This window comes from Salvelinus alpinus, chromosome 30 (assembly GCF_045679555.1).
Source record: "Salvelinus alpinus chromosome 30, SLU_Salpinus.1, whole genome shotgun sequence".
NCBI lineage: Eukaryota > Metazoa > Chordata > Actinopteri > Salmoniformes > Salmonidae > Salvelinus > Salvelinus alpinus.
In genome coordinates this window covers 3,887,741-3,906,941 of record NC_092115.1, presented here as the reverse complement: position 1 = coordinate 3,906,941, position 19,201 = coordinate 3,887,741, and the positions used below count along the sequence as shown (strand labels likewise).

General features: G+C 45.1%; 1 protein-coding gene across 1 annotated transcript in view; it reads right to left on the bottom strand.

Moving 5' to 3' along the window:
• LOC139560642 (PDZ domain-containing protein GIPC1-like) overlaps positions 1 to 19,201 on the bottom strand; it is a 66,726-nt gene that overhangs the window by 2,308 nt on the left and 45,217 nt on the right. Inside the window, exons 2-5 of the mRNA XM_071377614.1 lie at positions 12,020 to 12,205; positions 1,395 to 1,575; positions 331 to 443; positions 79 to 160 (exon numbers count right to left, since the gene is read on the bottom strand). Coding sequence (XP_071233715.1) covers positions 79 to 160; positions 331 to 443; positions 1,395 to 1,575; positions 12,020 to 12,205 — 562 coding nt within the window. The remainder of the gene's footprint in view (positions 1 to 78; positions 161 to 330; positions 444 to 1,394; positions 1,576 to 12,019; positions 12,206 to 19,201) is intronic.

The window sequence follows — 19,201 nt, the reverse complement described above, 5'->3', positions numbered from 1 at the left end:
ACATTAACGTAAGTTGAGATATGCCTACGCTGCTTCTGAAATCCAATCCAACTGGATTTAAAAGGGTTGTCTACTCACCCAGTTCTGTATCTCTGATACCCATGTAACTCTCCAGCAAGTCATCCACCTTCTTCACCGCTTTCTCCTCAAACTCTGTCGGCTGGAAAGGAGAAACAGTGTTAGTACCAGAGAGAGGACGTTCCCCCCCCCCCCCCCACTGACCTTCTCTTAGCGACAGTACCAGAGAGAGGACGTCCCCCCCCCCCCCACTGACCTTCTCTTAGCGACAGCGGGATTTCAGACGTCCAAACGACTTAAGTAGACACTCACCATTTCCTCGACGGTAGCAGGTCCTTTGGAGCGCAGTCTCAGAGTCCCTCTCCCTGTCCCCAACTTATTGTCACTGGCCGGCTTGGCTCCCTTCGACCTCGGCTCCAGCATCTCTGTTCAGAATAAAACGCTTCAGATCAACGCATCGAATCGCTAAACATCTTGTTGGGCTAGAATAAAAGCCTGCACACCCTACACAGTTGAAGACCCCTCTACCCGAGGTCCATGCCCTCACCAACGACCAACTACTACAGTCCATCATTTGTATTTTATTTGTTATTTAATCTTTATTTAACTAGGCAAGTCAGTTAAGAACAAATACTTATTTACAATGACGTCCTACCAGGGAACGGTGGGTTAAACTGCCTTGTTCAGGGGCAGAACGACAGATTTTTACCTTGTCGGCTCGGGGATTCGATCTAGCAACCTTTCGGTTACTGGACCAACGCTCTAACCACTAGGCTACCTGCCACCTCTACACTCTAACCACTAGGTTACCTGCCTCTAACCACTAGGCCACCTGCCTCTAACCACTAGGCTACCCTGCCTCTAACCACTAGGCTACCCTGCCTCTAACCACTAGGCTACCTGCCGCTTCTACACTCTAACCACTAGGCTACCTGCCGCCTCCACACTCTAACCACTAGGCTACCTGCCGCCTCCACACTCTAACCACTAGACTACCTGCCGCCTCTACACTCTAACCACTAGGTTACCTGCCGCCTCTACACTCTAACCACTAGGCTACCTGCCGCCTCTACACTCTAACCACTAGGCTACCTGCCGCCTCTACACTCTAACCACTAGGCTACCTGCCGCCTCTACACTCTAACCACTAGGTTACCTGCCTCTAACCACTAGGTTACCTGCCGCCTCTACACTCTAACCACTAGGTTACCTGCCTCTAACCACTAGGTTACCTGCCGCCTCTACACTCTAACCACTAGGCTACCTGCCTCTAACCACTAGGCTACCTGCCGCCTCTACACTCTAACCACTAGGCTACCTGCCGCCAATGTAGCTTAAATCTCTAGAAAAGTTACTGAACATCCCCTGTCACTCACCGAAGGCCTTCATGGGCTCCACCAGTTTGAGGGTGAACTTCTGCTCCTTCGGCAGCTCCTTCAGCATGCGAGCCACCTCGTAGTGACGTGTTCCCACTATGTTCTTCCCGTTGATGCACTCTATGTGGTCTCCAACAGAGATCACCTTCACATTGTCCACCACACTGCCCTCCTTGATACGCTGTTGGGGGGACCGGGTGAGGGAGGGGGGTGAGGAGAGAGAGAGAGGTCATCTGCCTTTGGCCTAAAGAGCAGGAACCTGGACTTCACCAAAGAAATCAGAAATACAGTCATTGCTATTCTACAAGAAACATGGTATAGACGAGATGGAACCACTGGTTGCCCTCTAGGTTACAGAGAGCTGGTAGTCCCATCCACCACACTACCAGGTGGGTGGTATAGACGAGACGGACCCACTGGTTGTCCTCTAGGTTACAGAGAGCTGGTAGTCCCATCCACCACACTACCAGGTGGGTGGTATAGAGGAGACTGACCCACTGGTTGTCCTCTAGGTTACAGAGAGCTGGTAGTCCCATCCACCAAACCACCAGGTGGGTGGTATAGAGGAGACAGACCCACTGGTTGTCCTCTAGGTTACAGAGAGCTGGTAGTCCCATCCACCACACTACCAGGTGGGTGGTATAGAGGAGATGGACCCACTGGTTGCCCTCTAGGTTACAGAGAGCTGGTAGTCCCATCCACCAAACCACCAGGTGGGTGGTATAGAGGAGATGGACCCACTGGTTGCCCTCTAGGTTACAGAGAGCTGGTAGTCCCATCCACCACACTACCAGGTGGGTGGTATAGACGAGATGGAACCACTGGTTGCCCTCTAGGTTACAGAGAGCTGGTAGTCCCATCCACCAAACCACCAGGTGGGTGGTATAGAGGAGATGGACCCACTGGTTGCCCTCTAGGTTACTGAGAGCTGGTAGTCCCATCCACCACACTACCAGGTGGGTGGTATAGAGGAGATGGACCCACTGGTTGCCCTCTAGGTTACAGAGAGCTGGTAGTCCCATCCACCACAATACCAGGTGGGTGGTATAGAGGAGACGGACCCACTGGTTGCCCTCTAGGTTACAGAGAGCTGGTAGTCCCATCCACCACACTACCAGGTGGGTGGTATAGAGGAGACGGACCCACTGGTTGCCCTCTAGGTTACAGAGAGCTGGTAGTCCCATCCACCACACTACCAGGTGGGTGGTATAGAGGAGACGGACCCACTGGTTGCCCTCTAGGTTACAGAGAGCTGGTAGTCCCATCCACCACACTACCAGGTGGGTGGTATAGAGGAGACGGACCCACTGGTTGCCCTCTAGGTTACTGAGAGCTGGTAGTCCCATCCACCACACTACCAGGTGGGTGGTATAGAGGAGATGGACCCACTGGTTGCCCTCTAGGTTACAGAGAGCTGGTAGTCCCATCCACCACAATACCAGGTGGGTGGTATAGAGGAGACGGACCCACTGGTTGTCCTCTAGGTTACAGAGAGCTGGTAGTCCCATCCACCACACTACCAGGTGGGTGGTATAGAGGAGACGGACCCACTGGTTGCCCTCTAGGTTACAGAGAGCTGGTAGTCCCATCCACCACACTACCAGGTGGGTGGTATAGAGGAGACGGACCCACTGGTTGCCCTCTAGGTTACAGAGAGCTGGTAGTCCCATCCACCACACTACCAGGTGGGTGGTATAGAGGAGACGGACCCACTGGTTGCCCTCTAGGTTACAGAGAGCTGGTAGTCCCATCCACCACACTACCAGGTGGGTGGTATAGAGGAGATGGACCCACTGGTTGCCCTCTAGGTTACTGAGAGCTGGTAGTCCCATCCACCACACTACCAGGTGGGTGGTATAGAGGAGATGGACCCACTGGTTGCCCTCTAGGTTACAGAGAGCTGGTAGTCCCATCCACCACAATACCAGGTGGGTGGTATAGAGGAGACGGACCCACTGGTTGTCCTCTAGGTTACAGAGAGCTGGTAGTCCCATCCACCACACTACCAGGTGGGTGGTATAGAGGAGACGGTCCCACTGGTTGCCCTCTAGGTTACAGAGAGCTGGTAGTCCCATCCACCACACTACCAGGTGGGTGGTATAGAGGAGACGGACCCACTGGTTGCCCTCTAGGTTACAGAGAGCTGGTAGTCCCATCCACCACACTACCAGGTGGGTGGTATAGAGGAGACGGACACACTGGTTGCCCTCTAGGTTATTGACAGCTGGTAGTCCCATCCACCACACTACCAGGTGGGTGGTATAGAGGAGACGGACCCACTGGTTGCCCTCTAGGTTACAGAGAGCTGGTAGTCCCATCCACCACACTACCAGGTGGGTGGTATAGAGGAGACGGACCCACTGGTTGCCCTCTAGGTTACAGAGAGCTGGTAGTCCCATCCACCACACTACCAGGTGTGAAACAGGGAAGAGACTATAAAGCAGAGAGAGTTATGCTAATTTGGTATAAAGCAGACATAACCCACTATTCAATTCATCAAAACAGGAACATTTTACATCTGGTTAGAAATAAATAAGGATATAATCTCAACAGAGAAAAATGTCCTCCTGTGTGCGACCTATATCCCCCTATAGGATCCCCATACTTTAATGAAGACAGCTTCTCCATCCTGGAGGGGAGATCAATCATTTCCAGGCCCAGGGACATGTACTAGTCCGTTGGGACCTAAATGCCAGAACTGGACAAGAACCTGACACCCTCAGCACACAGGGGGACAAACACCTACCTGGAGGTGACAGCATTCCCTCCCCCATATGCCCACCTAGGCACAACTATGACAACATAACCAACAACAACGGGTCACAACTCCTTTTTATATATATATATATATAATTTAACTTTTATTTAACTAGGCAAGTCAGTTAAGAACAAATTATTATTTTCAATGATGGCCTACCCCGGCCAAACCCGGATTACTCTGGGCCAATTGTGCACCGCCCTATGGGACACAGCCTGGATTCGAACCAGGAACTGTAGTGAAGTCACTTGCACTGAGATGCAGTGCCTTAGACCGCTGCGCCAGCTCTGTCGGACACTGGATATGTACACAGTCAACGGTGGGCTTCGAGGTAACTCCTACGGTAGGTACACCTATAGCTCATCTCTTGGCAGTAATACTGTAGACTACTTTATCACTGACCTCAACCCAGAGTCTCTCAGAGGGTTCACAGTCAGCCCACTGACACCCCTATCAGATCACAGCAAAATCACAATCTACATGGAACAGAGCAATACTCAACCATGAGTTATCAAGTTATTATATCGAGTTATCAAAGCCTGAAAAAAAACGACATCCAATCCCTCCTAGAGAACTTCCTGGACAAAATGTTTCCCTGCAATAGTGAAGGTGTAAACTTAGCAGAAGGAAGCCTGAACACTATATTTGACCTAACATTGCTAACATATTATAGCAGAAAACCTAAGAAAATGAACAACAATGACAAATGTTTTGATGAAGAATGTAAAAACTAAAGAAAGAAATGTAGAAACCTGTCCAACCAAAAACACAGAGACCCAGAAAACCTGAGTCTACACCTTCACTATGGTGAATAACTAAAACAATACAGAAATACACTACGGAAAAAGAAGGAACAGCACGTCAGAAATCAGCTCAATGTAATTGAAGAATCAATAGAATCTAACCACTTCTGGGAAGTTGGAAAACACTAAACGAACAACAACATGAAGAGTTATCTATCCAAAATGGAGATGTATGGGTAAACCACTTCTCCAATCTATTTGGCTCTTTAACAAAGAATAAAGAGCAAAAACATATACATGATCAAATACAAATCTTAGAATCAACTATTAAAGACAACCAGAACCCACTGGATTCTCCAATTACATTGAATGAACTACAGGACAAAATACAAACCCTCCAACCCAAAAAGGTATGTGGTCCTAATAGTATCCTAAACCAGGCTGTAACGTAACAAAATGTGGAAAAAGTCAAGGGGTCTGAATACTTTCCGAATGCACTGTGTGTTTGTGTGTGTATGTTTGTGTGCACACACACACACACACACACACACAAATTAATTGGCAAAGGCACTACAACAGTCTGCCTCACCCTGAAATTAAATGTTTGCTGATGATCTGGTTCTTCTGTCCCCAACTAAGGAGGGCCTACAGCAGCACCTAGATCTTCTGCACAGAAGATCTGGGCCCTGACAGTAAATCTCAGTAAGACCAAAAATAATGGTGTTCCAAAAAAGGTCCAGTTGCCAGGACAACAAATACAAATTCTATCTAGATACAGTTGCCCTAGAGCGCACTAATAATTATACCTACCTCGGCATCAATACCACAGGTAACTTCCACAAGGCTGATCTGAGACACAATGCAATGAGGGCTTTCTATTTCAAATCAGTTCTAGAATCCATTCCCCTTCATGGTTGTGAGGTCTGGAGTCCACTCGCCAACCAATAATTCACTCAAATGGGACAAACACCCAATTGAGACTCTGCATGCAGAATTCTGCCAAAATATCCTTCATGTACAACGCAAAACCCCAACCAATGCACGCAGAGAAGAATTAGGACTATACCCTCTAATTATCAAAATGCCAGAAAAGAGCTGTTAAATTCTATAACCACCTAAAAAGGAAAGCGATGTCCACACATTCCACCACAAAGCCCTCACCTACAGAGAGATGAACCTGTACAGATTAAATGAGCATAGCCTTGCTATTGAGAGAGGCCAACATCGGCAGACCTGGCTCTTGAGAAAATAAAGGCTGCCCACAGAAATGAGCTGGAAACTGAGCTGCACTTCCTAACCTCCTGCCAAAGGTATGACCATATTAGAGACACGTATTTCCCACAGATCTTAAAAACATTTTTAAAAAGTCTAACATTGATAAACTCCAATATCTGTGAGGTGAAATACCACAATGTGCATCACAGCAGCACGATTTGAAAACAGGGCAACCAGTGGAGCACAAACATTGTAAATACCACCAATATTTATCTGTTTATTTATCTTTCCCCCACTATTCCTACTACAACTATTTCCATATTACCAAAACACAGTACACGGTAGATAACATGACATGTGAAACATATTTATCCTTTGTGAGTGTAATTATCACTGTTAATGTGTTCATGTTTAGTTGTTTCTTCCCACTTTTGTTTTGTTTATTTCAGTTGCTTCGGCAACATAAAACATACAGTATGTTTCCCATGCTAATAAAGCCCAATTAAATAGAGCGTATGTTGACATTATCACAAGTCTTTGATTTCGGACAAAAAAATGGCATAACCATAATCAGTGAATCAATTGTCCGAACCATAATCAGTGTATCAATTGTCAAACCATAATCAGTGAATCAATTGTCAAACCATAATCAGTGAACCATAAATAGTGAATCAATTGTCTAACCATAATCAGTGAATCAATTGTCAAACCATAATCAGTGAACCATAAATAGTGAATCAATTGTCTAACCATAATCAGTGAACCATAAACAGTGAATCAATTGTCGAACCATAAACAGTGAATCAATTGTCTAACCATAATCAGTTCCAACAAATGAATTGTTTTTAGAACTTGGTATAATTGATCTTTTATTCCTACAGGAGATTAAAGATCTATAGGACAGGTCTCTAAAAACATCAAGAAATAACGGGCAACAAGTTTCTACAGAGGACAAGCTGAAAGGCTTCAAAGAGTTGAAATAAAGAAAATATATATGCAGATTTACCTCCTAATTTAGGATAATCTGCACTGTCCTGGACGGGTTTTGGTTCTGTGTGAATATGATCCACTTAATACAGGCTGACTCTGTTAAGAAATGAGAGGGAGGAGGTTCACTGAACTAGTACGGTCCCTCCCAAATGTTTATGACCAACCAGGTCCCTTCAGAACCACAACCAGCTTTATGACCAACCAGGTCCCTTCAGAACCAGAATCAGCTTTATGACCAACCAGGTCCCTTCAGAACCACAACCAGCTTTATGACCAACCAGGTCCCTTCAGAACCAGAATCAGCTTTATGACCAACCAGGTCCCTTCAGAACCAGCTTTATGACCAACCAGGTCCCTTCAGAACCACAACCAGCTTTATGACCAACCAGGTCCCTTCAGAACCAGAATCAGCTTTATGACCAACCAGGTCCCTTCAGAACCAGAACCAGCTTTATGACCAACCAGGTCCCTTCAGAACCAGAATCAGCTTTATGACCAACCAGGTCCCTTCAGAACCACAACCAGCTTTATGACCAACCAGGTCCCTTCAGAACCAGAATCAGCTTTATGACCAACCAGGTCCCTTCAGAACCACAATCAGCTTTATGACCAACCAGGTCCCTTCAGAACCAGAATCAGCTTTATGACCAACCAGGTCCCTTCAGAACCACAACCAGCTTTATGACCAACCAGGTCCCTTCAGAACCAGAATCAGAATCAGCTTTATGACCAACCAGGTCCCTTCAGAACCACAACCAGCTTTATGACCAACCAGGTCCCTTCAGAACCAGAACCACAACCAGCTTTATGACCAACCAGGTCCCTTCAGAACCAGAACCACAACCAGCTTTATGACCAACCAGGTCCCTTCAGAACCACAATCAGCTTTATGACCAACCAGGTCCCTTCAGAACCAGAACCAGCTTTATGACCAACCAGGTCCCTTCAGAACCAGAATCAGCTTTATGACCAACCAGGTCCCTTCAGAACCACAACCAGAATCAGCTTTATGACCAACCAGGTCCCTTCAGAACCAGCTTTATGACCAACCAGGTCCCTTCAGAATCAGAACCAGCTTTATGACCAACCAGGTCCCTTCAGAATCAGAATCAGCTTTATGACCAACCAGGTCCCTTCAGAACCAGAACCAGCTTTATGACCAACCAGGTCCCTTCAGAACCACAACCAGCTTTATGACCAACCAGGTCCCTTCAGAACCAGAACCAGCTTTATGACCAACCAGGTCCCTTCAGAACCAGAACCAGCTTTATGACCAACCAGGTCCCTTCAGAACCAGAACCAGCTTTATGACCAACCAGGTCCCTTCAGAATCAGAATCAGCTTTATGACCAACCAGGTCCCTTCAGAACCAGAACCAGCTTTATGACCAACCAGGTCCCTTCAGAACCACAATCAGCTTTATGACCAACCAGGTCCCTTCAGAACCACAATCAGAATCAGCTTTATGACCAACCAGGTCCCTTCAGAACCACAACCAGCTTTATGACCAACCAGGTCCCTTCAGAATCAGAATCAGCTTTATGACCAACCAGGTCCCTTCAGAACCAGAACCAGCTTTATGACCAACCAGGTCCCTTCAGAATCAGAATCAGCTTTATGACCAACCAGGTCCCTTCAGAACCACAACCAGCTTTATGACCAACCAGGTCCCTTCAGAATCAGAATCAGCTTTATGACCAACCAGGTCCCTTCAGAACCACAACCAGCTTTATGACCAACCAGGTCCCTTCAGAACCAACCACAATCAGCTTTATGACCAACCAGGTCCCTTCAGAACCACAATCAGCTTTATGACCAACCAGGTCCCTTCAGAACCACAACCAGAATCAGAGGCACTTTTATTCGCCAAGGAGTATGACCAGGGCCCGGTTTCCCAAAAAGCATCTTAAGTTCATCGTTAGAACCTTCGTAGGAGCATCGTTAAGTCTACGGGCTGTTTCCCAAAACCATCTTATAAGGCTAAAAGTTCATTGTTAGAGCATCGTTAAGTCTACGGGCTGTTTCCCAAAACCATCTTATAAGGCTAAGTTCATTGTTAGAGCATCGTTAAGTCTACGGGCTGTTTCCCAAAACCATCGTTACTAAAGTTGCTCTTTAAAACGCTCGTAATCGAACCTCTTCCTCAGACCACTCTAGAACAGAGGAGAGCGTCGGTAGATGTTAGTTTTTTTGCCCTCCAGCGTCACTTTATACACACAAGATCTACCGCTAAACATAGAATCAAGATGTTAATCTGTCTCTCTGTGACCACTGAAAACATCGGAAACAAAGTTGACTACAAATACAAAGTTACAAATGTCTTTGCAAATGTTACAAACAAATCGAAGGATAAAACGATGTTTCAAATGGAAACCGAGATGACTGCATAAAAAAAATGAATAGCCTACAGTGTATAATTCAATCATATCGAAATACATTTCATGTTCATTCAATTGAGTTCTACTCTGTTACTTGTAGGCTACCGTCTGTAATTAGTCTCAGTATATATCTCATGATGTGTCGCCTAACATGAACACAATGTGCCAAATCTGGGATTTAGAGCATTTTAATTGGATACGCATTAGAATAAGCCGCCTCAATAATATCTCTCTTAGGAGCGGATTGGTCGTCAGTATTGTCAATTAATTCTAATGTTGCATCATCATCATGATGACGTGGCCTGTGACACTTTGCTTCTTGAAAGTCCAATATCTTGATAAGTGACATGTTGGGACTGAATCAACCGTGAACTGATGATAAACATGTTGGGACTGAATCAACCGTGAACTGATGATAAAACATGTTGGGACTGAATCAACTGTGAACTGATGATAAACATGTTGGGACTGAATCAACCGTGAACTGATGTAAAACATGTTGGGACTGAATCAACCATGAACTGATGATAAAACATGTTGGGACTGAATCAACTGTGAACTGATGATAAACATGTTGGGACTGAATCAACCGTGAACTGATGATAAACATGTTGGGACTGAATCAACCGTGAACTGTTGATAAACATGTTGGGACTGAATCAACCGTGAACTGATGATAAACATGTTGGGACTGAATCAACCGTGAACTGATGTAAAACATGTTGGGACTGAATCAACCGTGAACTGATGATAAACATGTTGGGACTGAATCAACCGTGAACTGATGATAAACATGTTGGGACTGAATCAACCGTGAACTGATGCAAAACATGTTGGGACTGAATCAACCGTGAACTGATGCAAAACATGTTGGGACTGAATCAACCGTGAACTGATGCAAAACAGCGCTAGAGATAGTTTGAGTGGATTTGACCATTAAGGTAAAATTTGAATGTAGAAAACTGATCCATTGTCAGTTGTGTGAAATAATTCTCATGTTAAAGGTCAGATTTGAATGTAGAAAACTGATCTGAGAGCAGCGCTCCCTTTCTTTCCATCCTATCAGAATCAACACTACGCCTCAACGACACACTTAGTGAACCTTCTCTCAGTGGGGTGTTCTGAGAAAACAGGATACATCTTCGGCCGTTGTAGGAAAGAGGCATCGCTTTAAAAAAACCCTCAGAAGTCTAAGTTCCATCGCTGTCGGGAAACCTGGGCCCTGGTGAACTAGTGCTGACAACAATAAGCAGATTATATAGGCACAATAATTGACCCACACTGCATACAGTATATACAAAGATACTACACTCCGTCTTTCCCTTTAAGCTGGTTCGTGTACCCAGGGGGTCTGTCTGTCATCTGTAAACGCTAATCAAAACGGTAAGAAAACCGCTGGTGTAAATGCTCTGAAGATACCATGACGCTCCACCAACACAAGGGGGTGTCTTGGAGCAATGTTTTACACACTGGGCTATAGAGCCCACCAGCTTGTAGTCCTAAAACCCTGACATGAATACCGCTGTTTCCTTCAGACATTCATATGGGGGGGGGGGGGGGCACTGGGGTTTTGGGGATAAATAGCGAAAATAAAGGACAGAGGTTAACACAAGTTTTGTAGATCTGATACGTTGTGTTGTATGAGATAATACCAGTCAGTTAACGTGACCTTTGTGAATGTGCTTGTTTTGATGACATAAATGCTTCAAAATTCACAAAAAAGTGACGTTAGCTAATGAATATTATCTTATAGAACAAAATGTATATGATCCCCCTACGCCTGTGTTTACCACAGACCTTATTTTCGGTGTTTATCCAAAACCCTCCCCAGCGAGTCAAGGCGGAGGTAGCCTCTGTTAGTGACTAGAGAAAGACGCCATTATTGTTGCTGTCTATACAAGATGTTGGTGGAAAACTTTGATCATAAAACCAGCCTTAAGGTAAACTAGCCCCTCTAAGACCAGGTAGTACTAAACTAGCCTCTCTAAGACCAGGTGGTACTAAACTAGCCTCTCTAAGACCAGGTAGTACTAAACTAGCCCCTCTAAGACCAGGTAGTACTAAACTAGCCTCTCTAAGACCAGGTGGTACTAAACTAGCCTCTCTAAGACCAGGTAGTACTAAACTAGCCCCTCTAAGACCAGGTAGTACTAAACTAGCCTCTCTAAGACCAGGTGGTACTAAACTAGCCTCTCTAAGACCAGGTATTACTAAACTAGCCTCTCTAAGACCAGGTAGTACTAAACTAGCCTCTCTAAGACCAGGTGGTACTAAACTAGCCTCTCTAAGACCAGGTAGTACTAAACTAGCCTCTCTAAGACCAGGTAGTACTAAACTAGATTTTATTGATTGATTGATTGGATCCTACCTTGATGTGGCCTGTGTAGTCGAGCAGTTAGTACTCGGGACCCTGACACATGTAAAGGCTACCAGAGTCAGGATGGGTTATGATCCGACCCACTGCCATTCTGACTCGCAAACTCTCCGACCTTTCATATCTCAATCAAATCTATATCTTTTTATATTTAAACAAAATCCTACCTTGATGAAGGCGTATCCCGCCCCGTTGTCTGTGATGGTGAGTCCCAGGGCCTCCTCTGATTTAAACACCTCCACCTCCTTCTTAATCCCTTTAATGTGGGCGAATATAAAGTCCTCCAGGCCGATCTGACCACCAAGCAGCTTCTCCATGTCGATCTTATGGGTGTTCAATGTACAGAACAGGATCTGGGGACACACAAAGAGACAGATTAATGAACAGGATCTGGGGAGAGAGAGACAGATTAATGAACAGGATCTGGGGAGAGAGAGACAGATTAATGAACAGGATCTGGGGAGAGAGAGACAGATTAATGAACAGGATCTGGGGAGAGAGAGACAGATTAATGAACAGGATCTGGGGAGAGAGAGACAGATTAATGAACAGGATCTGGGGAGAGAGAGACAGATTAATGAACAGGATCTGGGGAGAGAGAGACAGATTAATGAACAGGATCTGGGGAGAGAGAGACAGATTAATGAACAGGATCTGGGGAGAGAGAGACAGATTAATGAACAGGATCTGGGGAGAGAGAGACAGATTAATGAACAGGATCTGGGGAGAGAGAGACAGATTAATGAACAGGATCTGGGGAGACACAAAGAGACAGAGAGACAGTTGATAAACCATGTGCCACGGAATCAGAACATCAACAAATCTCTTCAACTATTTTTGCAACTTGTATGGCGCCGCGGTCAACATTTTGGTCCTCAAGTTAAACTGGTTTATTTCTTTCTGACATTTTTTGTTGTTGCCAATGTTGGTCTTTAATTCAGGGAGGACAAACAAGTTCCCTACCTTCTCCCCCTTCTACCTTCCTCGTCCATTTTTGCTGTAACGCTGCAATCAGTTGGTTGTACATTTAGATTGAGCAGATATTCCCATATACGATTGTTAACTGCACATGTGACATAACTAGGGTGGCAGGGTAGCCTAGTGGTTAGAGCGTTGGACTAGTAACCGAAAGGTTGCAAGTTCGAATCCCCGAGCTGACAAGGTACAAATCTGTCGTTCTGCCTGATACCATTTATCTATGGGGTATCATATGATGCACTAGTTTCCTGACCTGCCTTACTTCTGTATAAAATGCTGTATTAGTACGGGGTCATCTGAGTGTTACAGGGCTCTAGGCTGCGTACCAAAAAAGGTACCCTATTCCCTTTATAGTGCACTAGGGCCCATTGGACTCTGGTCAAAAGTAGTGCACTATATATGGAATAGGGTTTCCATTTGGGATACACAGTAGCGTGAGTGGCAGAGAAAAGATGTTCCTTGTTAGGCCTCTTTGCTTGTATTGTGTACTAACAGACACAGAGCACTGCATGCGCACCAGCTGACAAATCACTGACAAGCAAGGGTTGCCCCTGGTTACTAGAGTATAAGTAATTGGATTAGATTAGGAAGGGGGGGCGATCAAGGAGAGAGAAAGAGAGAGACAGCGAGCCCAAGAGAGAAAGAGAGGGTCAGGAAGAGAGCGATTGTGAGAGAGAGACCAAGAGAGAGAGCGAGTGAGGTTCAGAGAGAGAGGAGACGGACCCACTGGTTGCCCTCTGAGTTAAAAGAGAGCTGGTAGTCCCATCAGCCAAACTACCAGGTGTCACACAGGGAAGAGATTCAGGAGTTATGCTAATTTCATATAAAGCAGACCTAATCCACTATTCAATTCATCAAAACAGGAACATTTTACATTTGGTTAGAAATAAAGAAGGAAATAATCTCAACAGAGAAAAATGTCCTCCTGTGTGCTACCTATATCCCCCCACCAAAATCCACATACTTTAATGAAGACAGCTTCTCCATCCTGGAGGGGGAAATCAACTATTTCCTGGCCCAGGGACATGTACTAGTCTGTGGTGACCTAAATGCCAGAACTGGACAAGAACCTGACATTCTCAGCACACAGGGGGACAAACACCTACCTGGAGGTGACAGCATTCCCTCCCCCATATTCCCCCCTAGACACAACTACGACAAAACAACCAACAAAAAACGTGTCACAACTCCTTCCAGCTCTGTCACACGCTGGTTCAGTACATAGTCAATGGTAGGCTTTGAGGAGACTCCTATGGTAGGTACACCTACAGCTCATCTCTTGGCAGTAGTACTGTAGACTACTTTATCACAGACCTCAACCCAGAGTCTCTCAGAGCGTTCACAGTCAGTCCACAAACACCCCGAAGCACCGCCGCATTTAAGTGATAATGCCCTCGAAGCCGGTGTTTGGAGAATATATTGGCAAGGGTGTTGTTAGGCCTGAGATGAAGGTCGAGGGCCGGCAAACCATACCAATATATCGTCTAAACACCGACACAAATCTAGGGTTGCTACCCAAGAAATTTAGAATATTTTCCAACCAATAACAGAAACCCAGAAAACCTCAGCCTAGGTCTTCTCTATGGTGAATCACTAAAACAATACAGAAATACACTACGGAAATAGAATGAACAGCACGTCAGAAATCAGCTCAATGTGATTGAAGAATCCATAGACTCTAACCACTTCTGGGAAAACTCTAAACAAACAACAACATGAAAAGTTTATCTATTCAAAATGGAGATGTGTGGATAAACCACTTCTCCAATATTTTTGGCTCTATAACAAAGAACAAACAGCAAAAACATGATAAACTACAAATCTTAGAATCAGCTATTAATGATTACCAGAATCCACTGGATTCTCCAATTACATTGAATAAACTACAGGACAAAATACAAACCCTCCAACCCAAAAATGCCTGTGGTGTTGACAGTATCCTAAATTAAATGATAAAATATACAGATCACAAATTCCAATTGGCTATACTAAAACTCTTTAACATCATCCTTAGCTCTGGCATCTTCCCCAATATTTGGAACCAAGGACTGATCACCCCAATCCACAAAAGTGGAGACAAAATTGACCCCAATAACTACCGTGGGATATGCACCAACAGCAACCTTGGGAAAATCCTCTGCATTATCATTAACAGCAGACTCGTATACATTTCCTCAGTGAAAACAGTGTACTGAGCATATGTCAAATTGGCTTTTTACCAAATTACCATACGACAGACCACGTGTTCACCCTGCACAACCCTTATTGACAAACAAACCAAAACAAAGGCAAAGTCTTCTCATGCTTTGTTGATTTCAAAAAAGCGTTTGACTCAATTTGGCATGAGGGTCTGCTATACAAACTGATGGAAAGTGGTGTTGGGTGAAAACATATGACATTGATTTTATAATGTACACAAACATGTGTGCGGTAAAAATTGGCAACAAACAGACACATTTCTTTCCTCAGGGCCGTGGGGTGAGACAGGGATGCAGCGTGAGCCCCACCCTCTTCAACATATATCAATGAATTGGCGAGGGCACTAGAACAGTCTGCAGCACCCGGCCTTACCCTACTAGAATCTGAAGTCAAATGTCTACTGTTTGCTGATGATCTGGTGCTTCTGTCCCCAACCAAGGAGGGCGTACAGCAGCACGTAGATCTTCTGCACAGATTCTGCCAGACTTATGCCCTGACACAATCTCAGTAAGACAAAAATAATGTTGTTACAAAAAAGGTCCAGTTGTCATGACCATAAATACAAATTCCATCTAGACACGGTTGCCCTAGAGCACACAAAAAACTATACCCACCTCGGCCTAAACATCAGCTCCACAGGTAACTTCCACAAAGCTATGAACGATCTAAGAGACAAGGCAAGAAGGGCCTTCTACGCCATTAAAAGGAACATAAAATTCAACATACCAATTAAGATCTGGCAAAAAATACTTTAAATTAGTTATAGAACCCATTACCCTCCATGGTTCTGAGGTCTGGGGTCCGCTCACCAACCAAGAATTCATAAAACGGGACAAACAGCACGCAACAATTTCAAATATTTTACTGATTTACAGTTTGTGTAAGGAAAATCAGACAATTTAAATAAATTCATTAGGCCCTAATCTATGGATTTCACATGACTGGGAATACAGATATGCATCTGTTGGTCACAGATACCTTAAATAAAGGTAGCGGCGTGGATCAGAAAACCAGTCAGGATCTGGTGTGACAAACCATTTGCCTCATTCAGTGCAACACATCTCCTTCACATAGAGTTGATCAGGCTGTTGATTGTGGCCTGTGGAATGTTGTCCCCTCTTCAATAGCTGTGCGAAGTTTCTGGACATTGGCAGGAACTCGAACACGCTGTCGTACATGTCGATCCAGAGCATCCCAAATGTGCTCAATGGGTGACATGTCTGGTGAGTATGCAGGCCATGGAAGAACTGGGACATTTTCAGTTTCCAGGAATTGTGTACAGATCTTTATGACACGAGGCGGTGCATTATTACGCTGAAACATGGTGATGGCGGCGGATTAATGGCACGACAATGGGCCTCAGGATCTTATCAAGGTATTTCTGTGCATTCAAATTGCCATCAATAAAAAGCTATTGTGTTCGTTGTCGATAGCTTATGCCTGCCCATACCATACCCCCATAACCCCACCGCCACCATGAGGCACTCTGTTCACAACGTTGACATCTGCAAACCGCTCGCCAACACGACGCCAGACGCGCGCTGTCTGCCAGCTGCCCAATACAGTTGAAACCGGGATTCATCCGTGAAGAGCACACTTCTCCAGCGTGCCAGTGCCATCGAAGGTGAACATTCGCCCACTGCTGTTGGTGACAAAGCCGAACTGCAGTCAGGTCAAAAACCTGGTGAGGACCACGAGCACGCAGATGAAATTTCCTGAGACGGTTTCAAACAGTTTGTGAAGAAATGTATTTGGTTGTGCAAACCCACAGTTTCATCAGCTGTCTGGGAGGCTGGTCTCAGACGATCCCGCAGGTGAAGAAGCCGAATGTGGAGGTCCTGGGCTGGTGTGGTTACACATGGTCTGTGGTTGTAAGGCCGGTTGGACGTACTGCCAAATTTGTAAAAAACTATGTTGGAGGCGGCTTTTGGTAGAGAAATTAACATTTAATTTTCTGGCAAAAGCTCTGGTGGACATTCCTGCAGTCAACATGCCAATTGCACGCTCCCTCAACTTGAGACTGCGGCATTGTGTTGCCTTTTATTGTCCCCTGCACAAGGTGCACCTGTGTAATGATCATTCTGTTTAATCAGCTTCTTGATATGCCACACCTATCAGGTGGAAAATTAAGGAATGTCAAGGATTTAGGGCTCCCGAATGGCGCAGCAGTCTAAAGCACTACATCTCAGTGCTACAGGCGTCACTACAGACCCTGGTTCGATTCCCGGCTCTATCACAACCGGCCGTGATTGGGAGTCCCATAGGGGAGGCGCACAATTGGCCCAGCCTCGTCCGGGTTTGGGCGGTGTCGGCCGTCATTGTAAATAATAATTTGTTCATAACAGATTGCCAAGTTAAATAAAAGTTAAATAAAAAAAATAGTGTACAGACTCAGAGAGAATAGCCTTACTATTGAGAGATTCCGCCATAGCCTGTCTTCTCTAGAGGGCCAGGTCTGAAACCGAGCTGCACTTCCTGACCACATTAGCAAGATTTGTGACCCGTTGCCATGAGAAAAGGCCATGAGAATTGCTAAAACACTTTACACAGTAGATAATATAAGACTTGAAATGTCTATTTTTTAAACCCTTTTGAATGCAATGTTTACTGTTCAATTGTAATAGTTTTAGGTTTGTTGTTTTGTCTTCTTTGCTTTTGTTTGTTTTTTCACTTGCTTTGGCAATAAAGCCCCTTTGAATTGAGGCGAGGGGGTGGAGGAGGAGGAGGCGGAGGCAAGGGGGGCTGGGTGGGAGGTGAAGTGGACGGTCTACTTGGCTAAACTCCCAGCTTTCACCAACACCACACAGTCAAAACAGAACGGAGCAGAACAGGACAAAAAAGAACAGGACAGAGGAGGGCAGAGTAGAACAGAGCAGAACAGTCACAGGACAGGACGGAACTGAAGGCCTCTGGGAACACAGCCAGGGCAGTGGGAAGAGGAGAGGCCAGGGCAGTGGGAAGAGGAGAGGCCAGGGCACTGAATGAATCCTGAATAATGAAGAGTGAGAAAGTCACACAGGGTCAAAGATCACACCCACAAGTTACAGAGGGTCAAAGGTCATACCCACAAGTTACAGAGGGTCAAAGGTCATACCCACAAGTTACAGAGGGTCAAAGATCATACCCACAAGTTACAGAGGGTCAAAGGTCATACCCACAAGTTACAGAGGGTCAAAGGTCATACCCACAAGTTACAGAGGGTCAACGATCACACCCACAAGACATTCTACCCTCCTGTGTTATTGGTCATTGAGAGAGGATATCATGTCTTCGGACACCACTGTTCATTCTCAGTCTTTACAATGGGTCTTTTACAGGTGAAGACAGGACCATGTACATGACAACCAATTAGAACTGAAGGGTTGTTGCATTTCATTTCAATCACTTTTTCACCACACCCCTTTTGATTTGAATGGCACTTTGTAGGATGGGGAGGTATACCGGGGCAGTATACCGGGGTAGTATACCTTGTTATTTAGAAATAGCCACGGGATGGCTTTTCAATACCTTTGAAAACATTTATTTTTATTCTTATTTTTACACACACTAATATTTGTAGACATTTTTAAAAGTAAATTCCTGCAGTCAACTTGTGCAATGTGTTAAGCGATGAAGCAGTTTCCGTTCTTATTTCACAGCTCACGTTATTTTACATGATGAAGCTTACCTAGTTCCCCAGGACAGTGGTGCCAGTCACGTGTGTGTTTGTAAATAGCACAACGGGAGGAAGAGGGAACAGGGGAATGTTTTATTTTGAATGTCAGTGTTTTTTTTCTTCAGTAGAGTGATCAGGGACGTGGAACTATAGTTTTCCTTCACAGAAAATACATTCGTCAGAAAATAGTTTCATTTTCATCACATGACAACAGAGGTGCGACGCTATTTGGCTGGCAGCAACACAAGTAAATGAGCTTACAATGAAAAAGCTAAAACGATGCATGGTTGTCACGCCCTGGCCTTAGTATTCTTTGTTTTCTTTATTATTTTAGTTAGGTCAGGGTGTGACATGGGGAATGTTTGTGTTTTGTCTAGTTTGGGTGGTTATATGGTAAAGGGGGTGTTGGGTGTAGTGTATGGGTTTGTGTTGAGTGAATGTGTCTAGGTATGTCTATGGTTGAGTGAATGTGTCTAGGTATGTCTATGGTTGCCTGAGTGGTTCTCAATCAGAGACA